Raw genomic sequence first — 23671 nt, 5'->3', positions numbered from 1 at the left:
ATGGGCTTTTAAATTTATAAGCCAAGTTCAATTAAACTTCACACAATTTTAATGACAACCTTTTATGAATAAATTAACTTTAAATATATTCTTTTTCCAACCATATTGAAACGATAATGATCTGGAATTAACTAAAATGATTATACAAAACTCCATATGTATACAATATATTAAATACCGTATTAAATATTACAATATATTAATTACCGTCCTTCAAATTGCATTATATATTGATTTAAATCATATTTAAAATCAAATTTAATTTGCAATTTACCAAGGATCTGGGGTTTTTGACTGGTTCAAAAAATTCGCGTGTAGCTCCATGCGTATCAGCGCCTAATATTCAAAATTGAATAAAAGTCCAAAAAACACTGTACATTCTGAACCGAATAACTGAGGCGCACATGTTACTCTGCGCGCGGCATTGATTTCGATTTTGAACCGTAAGAACGAAGCTGACATGTCCCTTCGCCAATCGAACATTCATTCCCTTCGTCACCATGACAAGATTAATCTATTTTTTGTTCATGCCATTTTTCTCGGTCGTGCCGAACCATTTTACCCCAAAAAAATCTCTGACAGCCAGGTCAATTCGATGGAGAAAACACCAACCCTACACTGACAAGTACTCTGAATTAATAACCAGACTGGGCAGTAAAAAGCCATTTGCAAGATCAATTGGGGATGGGTATGGTGGAAATGCGGAGATTCTCAATTCCACCATCTGGTCCCCCAGTGTTCATGGCCTGCAAAGAAGAAGGCCATAGTAACCACCACAGCAGCAAGCCCAGAGGATGGGCTTTTTTACCATGGGTGATTAGCAGTTACCAGTTGATGGATTTTTGCAGGAAGTTGGCTCTGGTTGTCCTGTCTGCAATCCTTGTAGCTAGCATTGTTTCGTTGCCGCCTGTCTGGAACAGCCTGGTAATTATTTTCCTTCAAATGGCATTTATGTTGCATATTTTGTCGTTTTGATTTCGATAACAGACAGAGGGATTTAGGTGAAGATAGATGGCACTATTTCTATTTCCCAAGAATCCAACTGATATTTTCTTTCAGTATATTTGCATTTTGCAATTAATATTTTATTGTATTTACATTTATCCCAGATAATCCAAGTGATATTTTCCAATTTGTTGGCATCTTAGAGGATTCTTAAGGAGAAACTTGTTGTATCTATATCTGATTTCCCAAGAATCCAACTGATATTTTCTTCCAGTATATTTGCATTTTGCAGTTGATATTTACTGTATTTACATTTAGCCCAGACATATTTATATCTTCCAATATTTTCCAATTTAATGGATCTTATTAGAAACTCATTGTATTTATATCTGATTTCGCAAGAATCCAACTGATCTTTTCTTCCAGTATATTTGCATTTTGCAGTAATTTTTATGTATTTACCTTTAGGCCGGATAACCCAAATGATATTTTCCAATTTACAGTCCTTAAACACTTTGTATTTATATCTGATTTCCCAAAAATCCAACTGATATTTTCTTCCCGTATATTTGCATTTGCATTTTGCAGTGCAGTGCAGTGCAGTAAACTTTTATTGTATTTACCTTTAGCCCAGATAACCCAAATGATATTTTCCAATTTATAGGCATTTTATTGCCATCCTTGAAACTTATTTTCCTTATATTGAACCCAGATTACCCAAGCAATATTCCCCTATTTATTTGCCTTTTCACGAAGAAAAACTTATTTGCTTTTTTATAAGGAGTAAAACTTATTGGATTTATAATGAGCCCAGGCTAACATTAGCATTTTTCTGTGGAATGTTCCGCTTCAGTTCCGCACTGATCTTATCATTCTCCGCTCAGGTTCGCTCAGCTTCAATCTTTCGTTCTTTCTGTCACTTCATCTCGTCTCTTTCTTTTCTATGAGAGGTTAAGAGTATCAAGTAGAGTATGGATCTCGGGCAGAGGATGTAGGGCTGTACGTTCTAGGGCTGGAGGTGAAGTCTAAGGCATGGCTCAAGGGCAGAGGAAGGCTGGATGGAGGATGGCTGGCAGAGGATGGCTGGAGGTGAAGGAAGAGGCTGGATGGGGTATGGCTGGCAGAGGATGAAGTTTTTTTCTGTGGAATGTTGTTGTGTTTATATTGATCCTGGATAACCCAAGTGATATGTATTTGAGCCCAGAGCATCCAAGTGATATGGTTTTGAACCCGAACGTTTGGGTTAAATGCGAACCAATTCCCATTTTAAATCCCAGTGTTTGGGTTTATAGGTGAACATTTGTGTAAAATGTTATTTTTGGGACAAATCTAAACAAAATTTTAAATAATCATATGTTTACTTAAATAAAAATCTATACAATTATATAAATAAAAGACTAAAAATCTATTAATACAAAATTACAATGAATGAATTAAGTCATTCTGTTCAAATTTACTAAACTTATTAATAAAAATTACCATGAATGAATTAAGTCATTCTGTTCAAATTTACTAAACTTCTTCATCATCGCTCGATTTCAGATCATTTTCATGCTTGCGTCCAAAGGATACTCTAAGGACTCTCAACTGTTTTCTGCACCCGTCAAAAACAATACACGTCAAAGAGGAAAAGCAATGAAATCAACAATGTCAGGTTAACAACTAAAGCCTGTGATCGATTTGGGTCAGATTAAATTCCATAAAAGGGTTGGAAGCATTCCTTGGCATGATTCCATTTATATTTGGTAGAGATTTAGGTTAAGATATCACATTTTTTATGTGTATTTTTAGTGGGATTTGAATTTTTTTAGTTGTATGATAAATTCGGAATTAGATAGATTTATGTTAGTGTTAATATTATCTCTGAAATCTAAGTAATTTATGAAATCTAAGTAATTTATGTTAGTGTTAATATTATCTCTGAAATCTAAGTTATATATAGAATTTTAAGTAAGTTATATATATATATATATATAGAATTTTATGTTGCATGAGTTTATGGAGCTTGGAATGTTGGGAACTTGGCTAAAGGTATCGGGAATGGCTGGAGCGTGGGAACTTTGGGAACTTGGGTAAGGGTATAGGGAATGGCTGGAGTGTGGGAACGTTGGGAATTTGGGTACGGAAATTGGGTGGGAACCAGAACGTTGGGAACTTGGGTAAGGGTATTGGGAATGGTTGGAGCGTGGGAACGTTGGGTATTTGGGTACGGAAATTTCCTCAAAATTTACGAGAAACGACTAATGTAATATTATATAATAAAAAAATATATATATTTTTATAATTTATAGAATAATCAAAATTAATATTGAATCAAAATATTCAAATATTCAAATCAATTTAAATATATAAATAATAAATATATAATCTCTCTTATATATAAATATATTTTTTCGGTGCCTCTCTCATTGAGTATCTCTTTTTTATACATATAAAATATTAAAATGTTAAGTTCATTATGATACATGACCAGTCTTTGAAACACGTTGGCGTGAAAATACAAAGGAACAATTTTACATACGTTTTTCTAGTTATTCTTAAGAGAAAAAGTAAAGAAACTCTAATGTTTAAGCAATGACTTCGACATACAATATGCACACACAATCTTCTGCCATATATATACATAAACAACAAAAGAAATACTCATCAGCATGACATCCCAGATATCATCCTTACATGGAGGTTCCACACATTTCTTTAACCCATCAAGAGATTGCTCTAGTTTCTCAATTAAGTATATCTGTGTTAAGGATGTCTTTGGCTTTTCTCCCTGCGAAGGTTTCAACTTAGTCTTATGTTTTGTGGGCAGTTCAACATATTTCTCTACAAACTTTGTATTCCCCAACCCGGGAAATGGGGAACTAAAAAAACAGAGAACTAAAAAACAAAACAGTTTTCAAAGCTCTCGGAACTTTTCCAAACTCCCAATGCAATTTCCCCTGAAAAGGGAACCATTGAAACAATTGAAACAGATTTCCCAATACTTGAAAATAATTCCGTGTAACAAAGATAAAATTGGAAATAAATTTTTACATGAAAAAATTGAAAGTAAATTTTTATATGAAAAAAGTGCAAGTATTTATATGAAAAATAAAGAATTTATGTGATATTTTCTATATATCTGTTTTTTTGATGCAAATCACAAATATTAAACATAGGGAACACAATTTTCAGAAACAAAAAACAAAATATATTGTATTTATATTAAATATAAGGAAAATAATCTTCATGAGTAGTCTAAGTGGTTGAAACTCTCCCAACGACTTTGGCACTCTGCCATGGGGTGTGGGTTCAATTTTCCTTATATCCCTCAAGTTCAGGCTTCTCTCAATTCAATTTGCTCATGGTTCTCTTAATTCAATTTTGCTGGATATGAACCCTGTTAAGGTGGCCCCCTCTCGGGGTTATTACACAGAAAGAAAATATCAAGAAAACAAATTCATTTATTCGTAAATTTTTATAAAATATTAACCATTAAAAAAATATGAGTTTATTTAAAAATTATAAATTTGGGATATGAACCCTGTTAAGGTGGGCCCTCTCGGGGTTATTACAAAGAAAGAAAATATCAAGAAAATAAATTTATTTATTCGTAAATCTTAATAAAATATTAACAATTAAAAAAATATGAGTTTATTTAAAAATTATAAATTTGGATTAAAAAATCATATATATAGATATATTAAAATTATTTTTATAAATTTGGATTAAAAAATCATATATATAGATATATTAAAATTATTTTTTAAATTGGATTATTATGATAGTAATTACATTAATTAGTTTAAAAGGTATTCTTTCGATATTTTTTGTTGATTTGTGGTAGCATCGGATGTGCTCTAGCCACAAAATTATATGAGATCTCCAATGCCCAGAAGGGGTTTGGAAAGATTCTAAACAGTTTAAGAGATATTAAAATAATTAATATTTTTAATGGAGTCCCTAAGTCTAAACTTAGGGAAATTAAAATATTAATGTGGATTAGTATAAAACTGTGTTAGAATGGTCCAAAAGACATGAATCAAGCCAGATCTAATCTTAACTGTTGATTAGGACTTAATCTTGGGCGTTGATATGTCAACGAGAAAAATATAAGAGGAGGCTTGAAGGTCACTTAGAGAGCGCACCTGATGATCAATCATTCTATTCTCTGGAGCAGGGTTTGCTTAGAGAGATAGAATCAGTAATCAGAGTAGTAGCTGAGGGGCAGTGAGTATAGAGAGACAGAGAGGCAGAGATAGTGCCGGGAGATCAGCACAGGAGCCAGAGAGAGTGACACAATAGCAGCTAGGGCTCACGCAGGGCCACACAGAGGTAGCCAGGAGCTGCGCAGTGCTTCGGAGAGGCTAGTGTTGCTGATGCAGAGGGCCAAAAGGCTGATGCAGGGCCTCCTGAGGCTGACGCAGACTCATTTAGGGTGATGCAGGGCCAGCGTTGGGCAAAGAGAGGCTGACACAGTCCAGAGAGAGGTTGGCGCTGGGTTTTCTGGGGCAGATTGGAGTTGAGGAACTGCCGGAGGGTTTATCCGGGGTTTCAGCCGGGACATTTGTCTCACACTGAGAGGTACTACTGCCAAGGGTATTCTCTCTTGGGTAAGCCGGATTTGGCACCCAGATTGTACTTTGAAATTGCTTAATAAGAAAACCCTCATATAGCTGCACCAGTTTTCCTGCATTGGGTTTTTCCAGGGGACATTGGTTCAAAAATAGCGGTGTCATTTTGTGTGCTTGTTTTTGTTTCCTTCAATTGATGATTTGTAATATGTTGAGCATGCACTAGTGTTTATTTCCAATATTTACATTGTAAATAACTTGTTAAGTAACGGAACAAGTAGGTAGGAATAAATCAGTAAAGTGCATGGAGGGTTTATAATGGGTAGACTTAGAAACTTCAACACCTTTAACCCCACACACACATATATATATATATATATATATAAATTTTTAAAAACTTGAGTGTAAGTTATTTAATTTGTAGAATTATATTGCATTTTAAATTTTTAAGGTGTTGAATCTATTTATGTATTCAAAAATATATTTTAAAATTTAAACAACAAAAATTTACATTCTTATTTAAAATTGTATAAATAAATTTCAGAATATATATATAAAAATAATTTAACACATTTATTATTTTAATATTTAACTTAAAATGATTGCAATTGCATTTCTACTGAGCCCAACGTTTATATATTGCAATTGCATTTGTACTGAGCCCAACCCAACCGATGGTTTCTTATTTATATGCAATTTTTCTACAGAAAAATATTGTATTTGATGATGAGATAGAAAACCTAAGTGATATTTACATAGGTTTTTGAATTTTTTATATATATATGTTTAGTGATATTTACATGGGTTTTTGAATTTTTATATATATATGTTTTTTCCATTAAAAAGTTATTGTATCTGTGCTGAGCCCAGAGAAGCAAAGTGTTTTTTTTTCTATCTATACGCAGTTTTCGGTAGAAATTATTGTATCGATATGGAGGCTAAAAACGCCAAGTAATTAGCTTTCTTATGTAAATAGTTATTGTATTTGCAGTGATCTGAGAATTTAATTGTTATGGCTTGTTCAGATGACTGCCCAAGATCCGCTTCTGGCACAGCCACTTTTAACCATCAACAAGGCTGTAATCTTTCCAACAAGCCTTGGATTTATTCCACTTTCAATCTTTCCATCAATCTCGAGGGCCTGTAGGTCTAGCTTAATGAAAAGTAGGAACCATATCCTTGGCCCTGTCCAAGATTAACGTGTATGAGTTGGCTAGTTTGTACGTAGCTTTCAACTCAGTGGATGACCCCCATCCTTTAGTTTAGGAATGGAAAAGGCGCTTGACAAAGTTGATACTTTTCATGGAAATTATGAGATTTAAAAACAATGTGTTCTCTACTAGGGCCTTGTCTCCATACAAAAAAACATGGGACGTCAAGAAATAGTCCTCATTAAAAGAAATGTTAAGATCGGGATTTCCCTTTCTAGTTGAGAAAATGCTTCTTAGCTTCCCAAGCCTTTCATATATTTTGTGTTAGAAAGGATCAATAAAGTTTTACCTAGGTTTGAGTAATAACAAGCGTTTGTAGATCAACGCCCTATTAGTATCTTTTGCCTAGAAACGCAACTAGGGCAATACAGTTTTTAGCAGCACTAGCCAAGTTTCCTTAAAATTCAAAGCTTGGATCACCCATCTGGTGAAAAACACTTGGGCTTGAATGTAGGTTTTGATAATTCTCATAGCCCTCTTGTTCTGGGGTGCACCATTACTCCCAATTATCTATGTGAAATCCCTTTCTATCATAATTATTGGCCTATAGGAAACTTCTTAAGGATCTTACCGACCTTTGATATGCACTCAATGAGGACACCCACTAGGAAGAGTAGTGAACATGGGTAACAACAAGCATTTTACTACAGATCTGAAATTCCGATATCAATACAATGGGCAGCAGCAAGCATGTTGCTACAGATCTGAAATTCAGCTATCAATACAATGGGGTTAGTTAGCCATTTTTCATTTTTTTTTTTGACTCTTCGAAAGAAAACCTCATAGAGATTTTTGGGGAAGGCTTGGAAGACAAGGGGATACCCATGGCTGTCAAATTTTTGCTTGGCATGATACATGTCCAACCCTAGCCTTTCAACCAATCAAAAATATGTTTTTTCTTCGTCTCAAACATAGAGTCTTGACACATTGGATTTTAGATTTAGAGGCATTGCAAAAAGTCTGAAGGCACTATGTAGTGTTTTTGATAAAGCTCTAATTTTCCAATATAGTTTGGATAGACTCATTAACAAAATGCACGTCAATGATATTTTCCTATGGATTAAAGATATTGCTTTGTGTGGAGATGAATAATGAGAAACTTGTATTCTATATTGAACCTAAAGAATGTAAGTGATAATTTCTTACTTATGTGCATTTTTCAAAAGTGTTACTGTTTAAATCCACACCAATGGTGTCAAAATCTTAAGTCTCAAGGAAAGGACCCAAAGGCAACTTGGAGTGGTCATCCACTGTCACCTTAGTGGTTCACTCCCACACTTTAGGTTGGGCTTGTTACCTCCCAACTTGTATGTGATGATAAAAACCCTAATCCATAAGGTATAACCCAAGAGGTAACTACTAGGATGGTCACTAATGTCACTGAAGTTAACTATCCTCTTCACTTTAGGTCAACTCTCCTCTCACTCAAGGGGGGTTATCCCTAGTAGGATTTCTAAAGCTAAGCAATGAAGCACAAGGTGATATGAGAGAAGCTTTAGTAAAACAATATTTTTGTATTTTAGGAAATAAAGAGGGTGACATGAGGAAATAGAGATTAGTGCCAATCCAACAAGGGCAATCGAACTAAGGGTGTGAGGCCCTCGAGTCGAGTAGATGTGCAACCGAGTTGTAGCGGGCGTGCCCATGTGTGATGGGCGCCCGTGTTGACCAACTCGGGTGGAGAACGCAGTGGAAGCGACTTGGAGGGCATTCGGTTAAGTGCGGCGGGTGAACACACTTATAGCAGGTGCGCTTGTGTTGGGCGAGCGTTTGCCCATTGCGACGAGCGATTGGTGGGCAAAGTGCGACGGGCTACTGAGGAGGCGAGTCGTAGAGTGACCGACAGGCAGTGCGATGGATGAGTCGAGTTAGGTGTGCGACGTGCGACCACAAGTGGAAAATCGGCTAAGTGTTGGAGCCAATCCATGGGTGTGACCACGAACACAAAAGGATGCATCGATTCATTATGTGGTGAAGAGTTGCGATGGGTGGACAGGTTGATTGACTTGGAGATGGGCTGGCCGACCCATGGGCAGCCCAAACGACATGAGCATTCGGCGGAATGTGTTGGGATGGCAACCATATATATTGAAGTCGTGTTGAAGGCATTTGGAGACATTGAACCAAGTTGTTCAAGCTCTAAAATAACGAAGTGTGAGTTTGGTGTATAGTCGGGTCAGGTTCGAGTGCAGGCCATGTTGGTTGAGTTGGGTGAGTTCGGGTCGTGTCGTATACGTTTTGAAGTTCGGGTCGTGCGGGCTAGGTAGGTCATGCAGCAGACTCATGTATGGGTGAAGGCATCGAATAAGTCGTGCAGACGGAGCAGGTCATTCGGGCAGGTCGTTCAGGTAGAACGTGTAGGCAGAGTTGTGCTGAATGGGCAGGGCGTGGTAGGCCGCCTCGAAAGGGTCGTGCAAAATTGGCAGGGTGTGCCAGGGCGCGACAAGGCTTTTGGGCAGGACAAGTTGAATGACTGAACATTTGTAAAACAAAAAATTGGGGTTTATAGCCGTGCAGGCAATTGCAGTATTGGTGCGACGACAGTGTGGGCAACATTGGGCAGCAACATGGCAGAGCCACTGTTGTGGGCAGCCCGTTGTACAGTTTGGGCAGAACCTTGAGGCGAGTTGTTGGTGCAACTAGCCAATTGCCGACATATTGTAAACTTGTAAAATATTATATTTTACATATTTGATATATTGTTGGGCAGACTTTACGGGAGTTTCCCCTCCCAAGTATATGTGTATACTTGTGTTATGATTTCCACTGCATATTGATGAAAGATTAATTGAAGAAGATAATGAATGTTTATTCCGCTGCATTGTGAACACTTAGTGAAGAAATTGGTTAAGTGTTGAAGTAGGCGTAGACCGTGTACTCGAGTATTGGTGAAAAGAAAAAGTTTGATGATGCTGCACTCGCCTGTATGTGGTTGAAAGACTACCACTAGGATAGGGGTGTGACAGATGGTATCAGAGCTTGGTTCAGGGCGAGCCGAGCTGATTGAAGATTGTGAAGCAGAGATACGATGACAGGGTTGCAGTTGGTATTGAAGCTTGAGCACTTAGGTGTGACATAGTTGAGCAGGGGTGAAACATTGAACTTTGGGCTAAGATGAACAACAAGACATGGTAAGTTGGGAAGAATGCCATGGGAGATTCTTGCAGACCTTATCTAGGTTGAGGCGTATGAAAGAAGAGAACCCATGGATTCGAGTTGAACTTGAAGTCTTGGAGGAGAATGTTAAAAGAGAGCTTCTTCGACTTGGTTGTGCAATAGAGCAGGATGAAGATGCAAATTGCGATGAGGAAGAAGAAGCCGTGATATATGAGGAAGAGGATGTTGCAGAGGTGTCGACGGAAGAGGAAGAACTTGAGGCACCATTGATTGCCCAAGTTGAGCTAGATTCGTGCACGATGCAAACATTGGTGGATGGAGGCACTTGCATGGAGAGACCTCATGAAGATGTAAGTATTACTATTACTTGTGTTTCATTGGAGCTTTTGGAGGATGGGCCATATGCAAGGATGGGCAAAGGGAGTTTTCCAATGCAATGGACTACCTTACCATGGATGACTATGATGAGACCTTGTGTATTGGAGAGGCAAGGAACATTGATTGTTGCAGGACTTGTTGGGGCAATTTGTGACCTTATGGCAGAAGGTGCAAATGCCCATGACAAGGGAGGAACATGATGAGCTTTGCGATGGATGAGTCATGCTTAGCCAAATGGAGAATTGGTAAGTGCCTAGCATGACTCATGGACAGATTGGAGAGAGGGCACAATAGAGTTATGATGATATGATACTTGGGTGGAATTCTTCATGGTTGAGACCAAGAGGCAGTCTTGGTGGTGCTTTAGTGGGGGAGGCAATGATGATGGAAGGGACCTGTGACATGATATGAGGTTTGAGTGACTGAGGGCACTAAACTTGGTTGAGAACAAGGATGTGATGACCGAAGTTGTGATGAGTCTACTAGGATGGACGAGATGGGCAGCTGGAGTCATGGACATCGAGTTGGATAGATGGAGCATGGAAGACTTCGTGTAGGGACATTATGCAGGAGCACTTATAGAGATGTCACTTATGGGCATCCAGGGAGAAGTGCTAAGGCAGGGATGTTGTGCGGATGGACTTGCTGATGTGACATGGAGACATTTTTGCAGATGAGCCGATGGGGATGTTGTGCACATTTGTACAACAAGACCATGGTTGTTTTATGGGCAGCCTATGAGAGTATTCATATGACCGAGAGGGCAGAGGCATCTTGTGATGGCACTTGAGACCAAGTCAGGTATGCTTGTCGAAGTGTTGGATGGAGATGGTTCATGGGAGCTCATGATGACTTGAGAGAGTTGCAGTTGATGGAGACTTCATATTATGGTGGTCTTGGAGTATCTGGTTTGTTGAGGAGCTGAGGTCAGATGGTGTACTTGACTTTGATGCAGTATGGGATGCATACCTTAGACACATTTATGGGGTGTGTTCATGAGGAGTAACTTGATGGATGTGATAGTGACGAGACACTTTGGGGTTAGATGGAGTTGCAGCGATGGAGATGCTTTGGTGGGAGCACTTGGGCATGGGTTGAGTTGATGAGACTTGACCACTTTTTAGAGACATGGTCGCTGATTGGTCTGTGACCGTGGACAATGCATGGATGAGATGATGAGGCAGGTGTAGACTTGCCCCTTTGACATTATTGATGGATGACATATTGTAGATGAGATGGAGGTTTCTTCATAGACTTGGATATGGCACATTGAGCTTTGGATTGATGGGAGGAGTTCTTGATCGATTTGAGAAGAAGGGCCTCTCACACATGGATGATGATGCTTAGATGGATGTAGCTGATTGATGATAAACATTAACATTAGCATTGATGACAACATGTTGCAGATGAGATGGGGACTACTTCATGGACCTGGACATGGCTTACTTTACATTTGGATAGAGATGGGATGGATTCTTGATCGAGTTGATGTTGTGATAGGATGTTGGAGAAACAACCGATGATGGCATGAGGAGGTGCATTCTCATGGATTGGATGATGGTTGGACTAGCCCGAGTCATGGGAGCTGACAATGTACTGAGATATGTTCGAGTTGAGTTGGAATATGATGACAACAGTTCACATGATTACGATACATGATGAGTCGACACAATATATGTTGCAGTGAGAGCATGTAGCTTTAGTTGGAGGGACCAACCTTCCACGGTGGGGCAGCATGTGGAGATTGCGACAGATGTGGTTGATGATCATGGATTGAGGAGACTTTCCTGTTTATGGAGTCATGAGCCTTAATGGAGGTTTATGCGATGGAGAGCAGAGTTGGGTAGCATGGACATTGGATGTTGGAGCTAGCGACACTTTGCAATGTTTTGATGATGATGGTGTTGTCGAGGACGACAACCTTATTTAGAGTGGGGGAGGATGTTAGGCCCCCGAGTCTAGCATACGTGCGACCAAGTTGTAGCGGGCGAGCCCATGCATGATGGGCGACTGTGTTAACCGACTTGGGTGGAGAGTGCGGGATGGAAGCGACTTGGAGGGCGTTCAGTTAAGTGTGACGGGTGAACACACTTATAGCGGGCACGCCCATGTTGGGCGAGTGCCTGTCCACTGCGATGGGTGACCGGTGGGCAAGGTGCGATGGGCGATTGAGGAGGCGAGTCATATAGCGACTGACATGTAGTGCGATGGGTGAGTCGAGTTTAGTGTGCGACCACGGTGGAAAATCAGCTAATTGTTGGAGTCGACCCATGTGTGTGATGACGCACATGAAAGGATGCGTCAGTTCATTATGCGGTGAAGAGTTGCGATGGGTGGACGGGTCGACCTACTTGGAGATGGGCGAGCTGACCCATGGGCTGCCCAAATGACATGACCATTCGGTGGAATGTGTTGGGATGGCAACCATATATATTGAAGTCGTGTTGAAGGCATTTGGAGGCATCGAACCAATTTGTTCAAGCTTTGAAATAACGAAATGCGAGTTTGGTGATGAGCCCGCAGGGCAGGCGGACGAAGTGAAATTTTGGGTGAAGAACTCGTGTACAGTTGGGTTCGGGTGTAGGCCGTGTCAGGTGAGTCAGGTTGTGCGTCGAGTTCAGGTCGTGTCGTGTACAATTCGGAGTTCGGGTCATGCGGGGCGGGCAGGTCGTGTAGTAGACCCGTGTCTGGGTGAAGGCGCCAAACGAGTCGTGCAGACGAAGCAGGTCATTTACGCGGGTCATTCGGGTGAGGTAGTTTGGGATTGTTGCGTTGATTTGTGGTAGCATCGAATGTGCTCTAGCCATGAAAATTGGTGGAGAGGCTAAGGCACATGAGATCTCCAAGACCCAGAAATGGTTTGGGGAAATTCCACTGGTTGGAGAGATATTAAAATAATTAATATTTTTAATGGGTTTCCTAAGTCTAAACCAATGTTACTTGGGAGCGGGGAGCGGGAGTGACGTTTTTAGAAGCTCCCGGTTTGGGAGCGAATCCTAGAGCGATTTTTAAAAAATAAATATATATATATTATATTCTTTAATTTTTGATACATATATGTCAACAAAAACATGTAGAATGATGAATTAGATATAAAAAACATAAAAAAACATAGATTGATCATTGAACCATATCACATCAATCATTTAGAAGTTATAATCTTCATCAACCATGTCCACAAGTTAGTAACATGCATATTACAACTGCAACATATTGAGTCTCGTGAATCATGATTCATCAAATTCAATCTTAAAGTTTCAACTTCAAGCTTTCAAAATTGAAAATTCAATATATAACATTTATCATCATTGATCACCGAAGTTGTACTTGTAAGCTAAGTTTAACCATTACAAGAAATAATATTTCTAAGTTCTAAGTTCTAACTGTTAACATGAAATGAAATGTTATAAAATGAAACATGAATAATGAAATGAAATAAAACAACTTTAGTCTTTCACAAAGCATCATATTCATAATTCACAATCATTACCAATGAGTTATAATTTCCAACTTCAAACTTCAAATTTTCGTTGTCACAGTCATATATTGTTTACAAAAAATATCATTATGATATGAAAGAGTCAAGAGTCAAGAGTCAAGAGTCAAGGACTCAAGACTCAACAGTTATGAAAACTAATAGAAACTAGAAAAGACAAGTAAACTGTAACAATAAATCTACATGTGGCCCTTGCCACGAGAGTCTCCAGGAGCATAAGTAGGTCGTGGTGGTCTTCTAGGAGTCTCCCGCACAGACCGACGACCAGAACTAGAAGGCACATGCCCTCCACGTGAGGGTGTAGATGGAGGTGGCGACTGCAAAGGAACAACACTCGGAACTTGAGCACTGCTACTGGATGGTGGAGGTGGCATGGCTGTTGCTGCTTCATCTTCATCCCTTATAAGTTCGTCTTCCAGTTCTTCAAAATGTATAGTGCCATCCTCCAAATTGTCTTCCTCTGGGTGGTTTCCCAAATTTTGTATATGGGATCCTCATAAGCCCGATCACAGTAATGACTCAACAACCTCAAGTTGTAGTGCACATAAACCAAGCTTTCTGCTCAGTTTTCATTGAGTCTGTTTCTTTTCACATTATGTATGAAGCCGTAGGTGCTCCAACACCTCTCTGCAGAAGAAGTATTTACAACCTGTGATAGAACTTTTTTTGCCAATTTTGGCAAAAGTCCATGGCCCCCATATGTTTCCCACCATGTGAGAGCATCAAATCTGTCTCTGTCTTCCATTGCATGGAAGGTACCAACAAACCGGTGTTACTGAAGTATTTGCCTATTTCAAGGCGTACAACTGCACATTCCTCCCTGTCAGGTATCAACTTTTCCAATGCTTGCAAATATCCTCTAGTTACCTCTGCATCTAAATGGGGTTTGGTCCTAATCCCACCCCCTGGTGCAGGTTGGCCCAACCAAGATGTAGAGTAGTATTTTGGCATAAGGATATACGCCTAGCAATGTAGTGAAAGATTAAGTTTATTCCACCGTACACACACAAAATTGTGAATCAGTTTGTACAAGTCGGGATCTCTGTTATGAACATTATCTTTTTATTTGCCCCAACATGGTATCCATCTGCTCATACACCTTGCCAATCACTGGTTTATCTTTATTTGCAAACCGAATCATGTGATAAATGGGCTTGGTGAAATCCAATACTTTCCTCACACTTGACCAAAACTGACCATCAAGAGCGACTTCCTCCACCAGTTCAAAACCTCGTCTGTCAGCTGCATTTGTAGCCCTTTCCTTTAATACCTGCCAATGTGGACTTGATACCATGCTAGCCAATGACTCTCTTACCTTCAAAAGGCGCTTGAAGGTGAGGTAATAGCAACCCAATCTGGTCTTCGCAATCTTCAACAACTCCAATCTTGAGTGATTGCGGAAAAGGCCATTGGTATTGCTATGATTTGTAATAAATTTTATCATTTGTTTGCCTTTCTTGTACAAATCACCAATTGTATTGTGCTTTTTTGTTCTTGACAACATCATGCATCCGAAGGTTCAATGTGTGAACCAAACATCCAGACCAAAATATGTTGGGGTATTTATCCTCAATAATTGCTCCCGCTGCCTTACAATTAGGAGCATTATCAGTGATGACTTGGATGACATTGTATGGCCCAATACGGTCAATTGTTTCAAGTAATGCTTTTGCAATGTTGATGGCGGTCTTGAACTTGTCTGAGTAATCATATGCAGTTAGAAAGATGGCACCACTAAAAGACACAGCAAGAACACTTATCAATGGCTTGCCTTTTACATTTGTCCATCCATCAGATACAATGGACACCCCATGGTCAGTCCAAGAACTTGTCATTCTATTCAAAGAATGTGATATTTTTGCTTTTTCATGATCAAGTCCAAGGGTTCTTGCCTTGTCATACCCAGGGCTCTTGTATCCTTTAGGGGCATCATTTATGGCAGAAACCATTTCGTGCCAATAAGGTGAGCGAAGAACATTGATTGGTATCCCACATGCATAGAGAAACCTGTAAACCTTTGAATCCACATCATTCCTACACCCCTCATCAAGGAAATCTGATATGGTTCTACGCCTTAAAGCTGGTGACCCTATGCCTCCATATCCACTGCCTTGGGAGGATGTTGAAGGAGTTTTTTGTGCTTGTGATTGTGAGCTTGGTTCAAAGAAACCCCTTGATTTTTTAGATTTGTATTGGGCTTCCTCCTCTTCCCTTATGTATTTGGCTCTATTTGCTGCTCACACAGCTACACAAGTTTTGATTCCTATTTGTTTATCTCCATCTCATGGCCTTTTCTCGCAGAGGTGTTTTTCGGCACGGGTGTATGAACCTGTGTAATTATTGCTGCAATGGGGGCAAAGAAATTTAGTGGTTCCACCCCCTTTCCTTGCTTCAGGCTTGTTAACATATTTCCACAATGGGGTTTGGTCTTGTTTAGTTTTTTGAGAGTCATGTTCACCCTCCTCCAGCTCCTCCTCACCGGAGTTTTCATCAAATCCACTTTTTCCAGCTTCTTCATCCCGCTCTTCATTTTGGCCCCTCTGTTTCCTACTCTCTAGCACCATAATAACTAGAAAAGGGATCAATAAGAGGAAAATGCCAAGAAATATTGCCAGGTCCATGATATTTGATATTTGTAGGCTTTTGAATCTGCAAAATTTAATGGGAATGGGAATGGGAATATGAATGAGAAAATTAATTTAATTTATTTAGATTAATTAATTTTATTTAGATTCAAGATTTTTTTACTAAATAAATTAAACTAAACTAAATTAAACTAACTAAACTATACTAAATTACTACCTAAGGTTTAAATAACTAAATTACTAAGTTACTAACGTAACTAACCTCTTTGCAGGCTTGCTCCTTGCTCCTCGGCGCTTGCTTCTCGCTTCTTCTCGCTCCTTTACTCTTGCTCTCCAGCTTCTCCTCAACTCATTCAAGTGACAATGAATTTTTTTTGCCCCCAAGTCATTTTAAAACATAATTTTGTTTGTTTGTTTGTTTGTTTTTTTTTTTTTAATGTTCTCGCGCGGATTGCTCCTGGCGTTGCTCGAATCGCTCCCAGAGCGAAAATTAAACGCTTGGGAGCAATCGCTCTGGAGCTGTAATTTTCGTTCCGGGAGCGACGCTCCCGATTTTGGCAGGGAGCGCAAATTTTTTTAACGGGACCGCGCTCCTGAGCCGCTCTCACCCGGAGCGCAGATTGGGAGTGGGTTCGAGGGGGGGGGGGGCGCTCCCTCGCAACTCTGGTCTAAACTTAGGGAAATTAAAATATTAATGGGTATTAATATAAAACTGGGTGAGAATGTTCTGAATGACATGGATCAAGCCAAATCTAATCTTAGTCGTTGATTAGGGATTTAATCTCGACCATTGAAGACTCAACAAAAAAAGTATAAGAGGAGGCTTGAGGGTTAGTTGGAGAAACACCAAATTGATTAGTCAGTTTGATTTTTTGGAGCGCCGTTTTGCTGAGAGAATTGCGCTAGTGATTTGTTGTAGCGAGAGGCAGTTCGGCACGAGGCCAAGAATACATAGCAGAGAGGCAGAGATAGTACTAGAGAGACAACCTAGAGTCTGGGGAGGTTGATGCAGAGGCAGTTGGGAGATACACAGAGGCTGAAGAGACCAGCGTGGGTGACGCAGAGGGTCTGAGAGTTGACACAAAGAGCCAAGGAGCTAACACAGATGCTTCAGTAGCTGCGCAGAGGCTAGCATAGTTGGCGCAGGGCCAATTGGCAGTGTTGGGAGATTTTTTGTGGGGCAGACTGAGTGCTCGTGCGTTGAGAGGGTGACGCAGTCCTTGAGAGAGTGACGCAAAGTAGTGGAAGCTTCCGTAGTTGTTGTGGGATCACTCATCCGGTGATTGATCAGCGAAAATATCTATCTCCAAGGAGAGGTATTACTGCCAAGGACATTCTCTGTTGTGTGAGCCATTTCTGGCACCCTAGTTGTATTCATAAATTGCTTAATAATAAAACCCTCATATCTGCTGCACCGGTTTTCCGACATTGGGTTTTTTCGAGGATGATTGTCCAAAAATAACAGTGTCCCTTGTGTGTTTGTGTCAGTTATTTCAGTTGCTGATCTGTATATGAGTTAAGGCTGCATTTGTGTTCATTTTCAGTATTTATATTTATAAATAACTTGTTAATGAAAAGAACAAGTAGGAGAAAATAAACAGATAATGCAGTATGGATTTCTAACGTGTTAGACTTAGAAATTTCAACATGGTACTAGAGCATTGCAGATCACAGGAGGACTGAAGGCACCAACAATAATCTGAAGAATTTGCAGCAGGAGCAGCTGTCCCGAGAGACAATGCTGTTCCAGCGCAGAAGCAACAGAGAAGAAGTGACGCAGAGGGCCTGCGTCATCATTTTAAGCCAGGAGGAGGGTGAGCGCAGAGGCAGAAAGGCGCAGATCAGACCTACACAGTGCCCAATCATCTTTCTTAGCCAAGAAGGATTGAAGCTGTGGCCAGGAGGAGCAGAATTTGTCGTTGCTGGGATTGCGTAGAGCCTGAAAGGCTCAGTTTCTTTAGTTGCCGGGGCTTGGGGAGCTGTGGGCAAATTGTGATTGAGAAGCTGGTGGGGTGCGGTTTCTGTCGGTGCAGAACAATACCTAAGGGGACAGAATCGAGGTAGAGGGAGTTGCTACCTTAACGGATTTCTAGCCAAGAAATCCAGATCCGAGTTGCAGTTGCAAGGAGGATTGGAGAGGAGCAGTTCGACTTTCGGCGAGAGGATTTCCAGGAAGGAAATCAAGACTTAGAGGGAGATTTCCAGGAGGGAAGTCAAATCTTAGAGGGAGTCCAGAAGAGGAACTGAAATGGCAGTGAAAGGACTGAGGGATTAGGATAGGTTGGACCGGGCTTCCAATTTTGTCATCTGGAAGGCCAAGATCCTGGCAGTCCTGGATCGACATTGCATCAAGGACTTTGCCTTGAGAACTATGGCTATCCCGGTTGACCCAACTGAAAATCAGAAGTATGAGGATGCATTGGCGAGGATGAAGTGCATGATCCTTGATGGGGTCAAAGATCATGTCGTACCACATATTGCTAAAAAGAACACAACAAAGGAAATGGGGGATACTTTGATGACCTTGTGTCAGGGCACTTTCGTGCAGCGAAAGATGCTATTGGAGAATCAACTGTGGTCGTATCAGATGCAGAAGGGAGAGCATTTAGATTTGTTCCTCCTCAAATTGCAGGAGATTCATGACCAACTTACTTCCATAGGGTCTACATCGGATACAGAGTTCATGGTGAGGACCACCCTGAATGCAGTCTCCGAGGAGTGGGAGACATTTGTCTAAGGTATTTTGGGTAGCGCTACTCTTCCAGGATGGGAGGAGATGTGGGCACCTCTGCTAAGAAGAGATCAGGAGGTTGACCAAGGCGGGGAGTAGTGGCAAGGGAAGTCGAATCAAGAAATAGGAGGATGCGGCTCTAGCATCTGCGGGACAAGGGATGAGGAAGAAGAAGGACATCTACAAGGTGAAGTGCTTCCATTGCGGGGAGTTGGGACATTATGCATCCTAGTGTCCAAGGAAGAAAAACAAGGGAGAGGCTTTCGACTCCAAGGCAGCTTCGTCTAAGGTAGAGAAAGAAGTTGAGACTGATGATGACTATGCCATGAGTGCTCATGCACCTCTAGAGAAGAGGTGGGGAGACATCGAGTTGAAGTTAGGACTACATACTAGGGGCAGGATCCTTGAGGTGCCCAAACTCTTGGATCATATCCGGCTACAAGAGCCCTTAATGACAGTAGCAGGATGACAGGGGTCGGGTGGAGCAAAGTGTAGTGGAGCAACAAGGCAGTGCTTGGGTGCAGAAATCTGAGACAATGCAGTGGAGGTTGCAACAGTGCGAGAGGCACAGAGGTGTATGCAGCAGCAAAGGGAGCACAATATAGTAGCAGAGGCAACTTCAGTTCATGAGGCTTCCAAACTGACCAAAATGTCAGTATTTGGGTAGATCAGTTACTTACTTCTCAGTAATTGAATTGCAGTGCAAGAGTTAGTAGTGGTAGTGCTAGGGGCAACATGGGCAGTATGTTGAGAGGGAGTTGTAGTACAGATGTAGCAGTGGCAGTGGCAGTGTCATGGGCAGCAGTTTAGGAAGCAACAGTGCGGTGGATGTAGGGAAGCAAGCCCAACATTAGCACAGGTACCGGTGCGGAAGGATTAGTGTGACGTTTCAATGGTGGAGCATTACTAGAGCACATTCCTCGCTAAGAGGGAGTGTTGATTTGTGGTAGCATCGGATGTGCTCTAGCCATGAAAATTGGTGGAGAGGCTAAGACACATGAGATCTCCAAGACCCAAAAATGGTTTGGGGAAACTCCATCTAGTTGGAGAGATATTAAAATAATTAATATTTTTAATGGGGTTCCTAACTCTAAACTTAGGAAAATTAAAATATTAATGGGTATTAATATAAAACTGGGTGAGAATGTTCTAAATGACATGGATCAAGCCAAATCTAATCTTAGCCGTTGATTAGGGACTTAATCTCGGCCGTTGAAGACTCAACAAGAAAAGTATAAGAGGAGTCTTGAGGGTCAGTTGGAGAAACACCAAATTGATTAGTTAGTTCGATTTTTTGGAGCGGGGTTTTGCTGAGAGAATCGAGCTAGTGATCTGTTGCAATGTTTTAAGACTCCGACTCCGACTCCGACTCGGCCGAGGATCGACTCCGACTCCGACTCCGAAACGGTAATGACTCGGTCGGCTCGATTTCAATGACTCGGTCGTTGTAAAAAATACATCAAATATTTTTTTTTTTATAAAAAAACATAATTTTAAAGATTTTAAACATAATTTTAGAGATTTTCATTCATGTTTCCAAACACACCTACAACTGGAGTCCTTGCTGGTTGTGAGACTGAGGATGGTGGATTGGGATCTGCATTCAACTGAACAACATGTTCAAGTTAATTGATGTCTTGATATCTAAATCTAAATCAAGATCCTCATCAAGATCAAACTCTGCTGGACGACTCTCCACTACCCAATCTCATGTTGGATCAATGTCTTCCAACACAATGGGATCTGAATCAGGTCTTTTGTTCAGCAAATGGTTTCGTTTGAGCCGGAGGTTGTATTGGATATAAACTAGATCATTTAACCGTTTTTGATCCAAATGGTTTCTCTTCTTTGTGTTACTTGGGAGCAGGAGCGAAAATGGGAGCAGGAGTGAAAATGGGAGCGGGAGCGACATTTTCAGAAGCTCCTGGTTTGGGAGCGAATCCTAGAGGAGTTCGACAACCAATGTCACTAACATCAAGGTACATAGAGGGATTGGTGCTCTTGATTAAATAAGAGTTCCATACCCTAATACATGACAAAATTCAATGGAAACATTGCAATCCTCCAATCCTGAAATCCTGAAAAACTGATGAGTCTGCTGGATTTTGAATGAAATCTAAAATTCTACTTTCTCCATATGAAATCCAATGAGGCCGAAACCACTCTCAAACATCCCGAGTCATTTCATGGTAATGTTAAAAATTTAAGTAAAAGGATGAAAATGAAGATTAAGGAGAATGTCACTTTTACTTTAAGAATTTAACATTACCATGAAATTTGAATAGCATATCAATAGTAGAGAGCATTTGAGTGTGTTAAATAGGGTTTGGGAGGGGAATGGACCCCAAATGACATTTAGCAAATTCATATAACACCTTGGAGTCCAAACCAATCAGAAATCACCTTAAAAATCCATTAAAAAAATATTAAATTGTTGTTTAACGTGTTCTGGGCCGACTTTTTGTGACTCGACCGAGTCATAAGAGAAACGGCCGGGTCATTGAATGACTCGGCCGAGTCATGGCTGACTCGGCCAAACGTACCGTTTCAAAGGCTGAGTCATGGCTGAGGGTATCGGCTCGGATCAACTCGGCCGTTTCGGTATCGAAACGACCGTTTTTTAAAACAATGATCTGTTGTAGCGGGGGACAGTTCGACATGAGGCCGAGAATACATAGCAGAGAGACAACGCAAAGCTTGGAGAGGTTGACACAGAGGCAGCTGGGAGCTATGCAAAAGCTGAAGAGACCAACGTGCGTGACGCAAAGGGTATGAGAGTTGACGCAGAGGCTTTAGTAGCTGCGCAGAGGCTAGTAGAGCTGACGCAGGGCCAAGAGGCAGCACTGGGTGATTTTTTGTGGGGCATATTGAGTGCTCGTGAGCTGAGAGAGTGACACAGTCCCTGAGAGAGTGACACAAAGTAGTGGAAGCTGTCATAGTTGCTGTGGGATCATTCATCTGGTGATTGATCAACCAGAATATTTGTTTCCGAGGAGAGGTATTATTGTCGAGGACATTCTCTGTTGGGTGAGCCATTTTTGGCACCCTAGTTGTATTCAGAAATTGCATAATAATAAAACCCTCATATCTGTTGCACTGGTTTTCTCGCATTGGGTTTTTTGAGGATGATTGTCCAAAAATAACGATGTCCTTTGTGTGTTTGTATCAGTTATTTCAGTTGCTGATTTGTATATGAGCTAAGGCTGCATTTGTGTTTATTTTCAGTATTTATAAATAACTTGTTAATGAAAAGAACAAGTTGGAGAAAATAAACTAGATAATGCAATAGGGATTTCTAATGTGTCAGACTTAGAAATTTCAACAGGTATTTCTAATGGAACATGCAGGAAGAGTTGTGTGGAACGGGCAGGGCATGCCAGGGCGCCTGGGCAGGGTCGTGCAAAATTGGTAGGGCGTGCCAGGGTGCCTGGGCAGGGTCGTGCAAAATTGGCAGGGCGTTCCAGAGCGCGGTAGGGCATCTGGGCAGAACGAGTTGAATGACTGAACATTTGTAAAACAAAAATTTGAGGTTTTCGGTAGTGAAGGCAACTGTAGTATTGGAGCGACAACAGTGTGGGTAGCAACATGACAGAGCCACCGATGTGGGCAATGAGTTGTACGGTTTGGGAAGAACCTTGAGACGAGTTGTTGGTGCAGCTAGGCAATTGGCGACATATTGTAAACTTGTAAAATATTGTATTTTTACATATTTGATATATCGCTGGGAAAACTTTACGAGAGTTGCCCCTCCTAAGTATATGTGTATACTTGTGTTATAATTTCCGCTGCATATTGATGAAAGATTAATTGAAGAATATACTGAATGTTTATTCTGCTGCATTGTGAACACTTGGAGAAGAAATTGGTTAAGTGTTGAAGAAGGTGTAGACCATGTAATTTGTTGATTTCTGGTAGCATCAGATGTGCTCTAAGCCTCAAAATTTGCAGGGAGGCTTGGACACATGTATTCCACAATACCCAGAAATCGTTTTGGGAAATTCCAACCAAAATTAGTTTTATTAAAATAATTAATTATTTTTAATGGGTGCCTAAGTCTAAACTTAGGAAATTGAAATAATTAAAGGTTATTAATTTAACTGTGGGTGAAACTTCTAGAAGAAGACGAGGATCAAGTCAAAATGATTTGAGCCATTGATTAAGATCTAATTTGGGCCGTTGATTCTCAACAAAAGGATTATAAGAGGAGGCTTGATGGTCATTTGGAAGACATATCGAGTGAGAGATCAGAAATCGATTTTCTCAAGAGAACAACATAGCAGTTGCCGGAGAAGTCATCAAGGAGATTTCTTGCAGTGCGGGGCAGGGATAATTTTCCAGAGGAAGTTTTCTTGATCTGGAGAGTGAGAGGCAGAGAGTAGTCTGAAGAGGTAGCGCTGGGCCACGCAGAGGTTAGCGTAGAGCTACGTTGTGGCAGCGTAGAGCTTCAAAGGGAGTTTGTATTTCTGCTGGGGAACAATCGAGATCTAGTGCCGAAGTCGAGGTGTGAGACCGAGAGGCCAAAGGGCCAAATTTTCCAGCGAGTAGAAGATCGAGAGGAGGTGCTGTGCAGTCCCAACAATAGTGATGCAGTAACTGCGTGGGTGTGACGCAGTACTGCGTAGAGACAACGCAGAGGCTCATCTCCAGCACAGATC

At 40.6% G+C, this 23671-nt stretch overlaps 1 protein-coding gene across 7 annotated transcripts in view; it reads left to right on the top strand.

Moving 5' to 3' along the window:
• The first annotated feature begins 300 nt into the window (after positions 1-300).
• Positions 301-23671, top strand: part of LOC149173555 (protein PECTIC ARABINOGALACTAN SYNTHESIS-RELATED-like) — a 213507-nt gene continuing 190136 nt past the window's right edge. For 2 of the 7 annotated variants that reach the window (XM_089424662.1, XM_089424658.1), the window contains exon 1: positions 304-924. In XM_089424662.1, the coding sequence (XP_089280788.1) occupies positions 685-924 (240 nt within the window). In that variant the 5' untranslated portion in view covers positions 304-684. Of the gene's footprint in view, positions 925-23671 lie in introns of all 7 variants that reach the window. The other 5 variants (XM_089424661.1, XM_089424656.1, XM_089424660.1 and 2 more) reach the window with 5 other exon arrangements.

Source organism: Pinus tabuliformis, chromosome 4_2 (genome assembly GCF_031772625.1).
Source record: "Pinus tabuliformis cultivar Carrire ecotype Pingquan chromosome 4_2, CPIR1, whole genome shotgun sequence".
Taxonomy (NCBI): domain Eukaryota; kingdom Viridiplantae; phylum Streptophyta; class Pinopsida; order Pinales; family Pinaceae; genus Pinus; species Pinus tabuliformis.
This window is presented reverse-complemented; position numbering and strand designations above follow the sequence as displayed.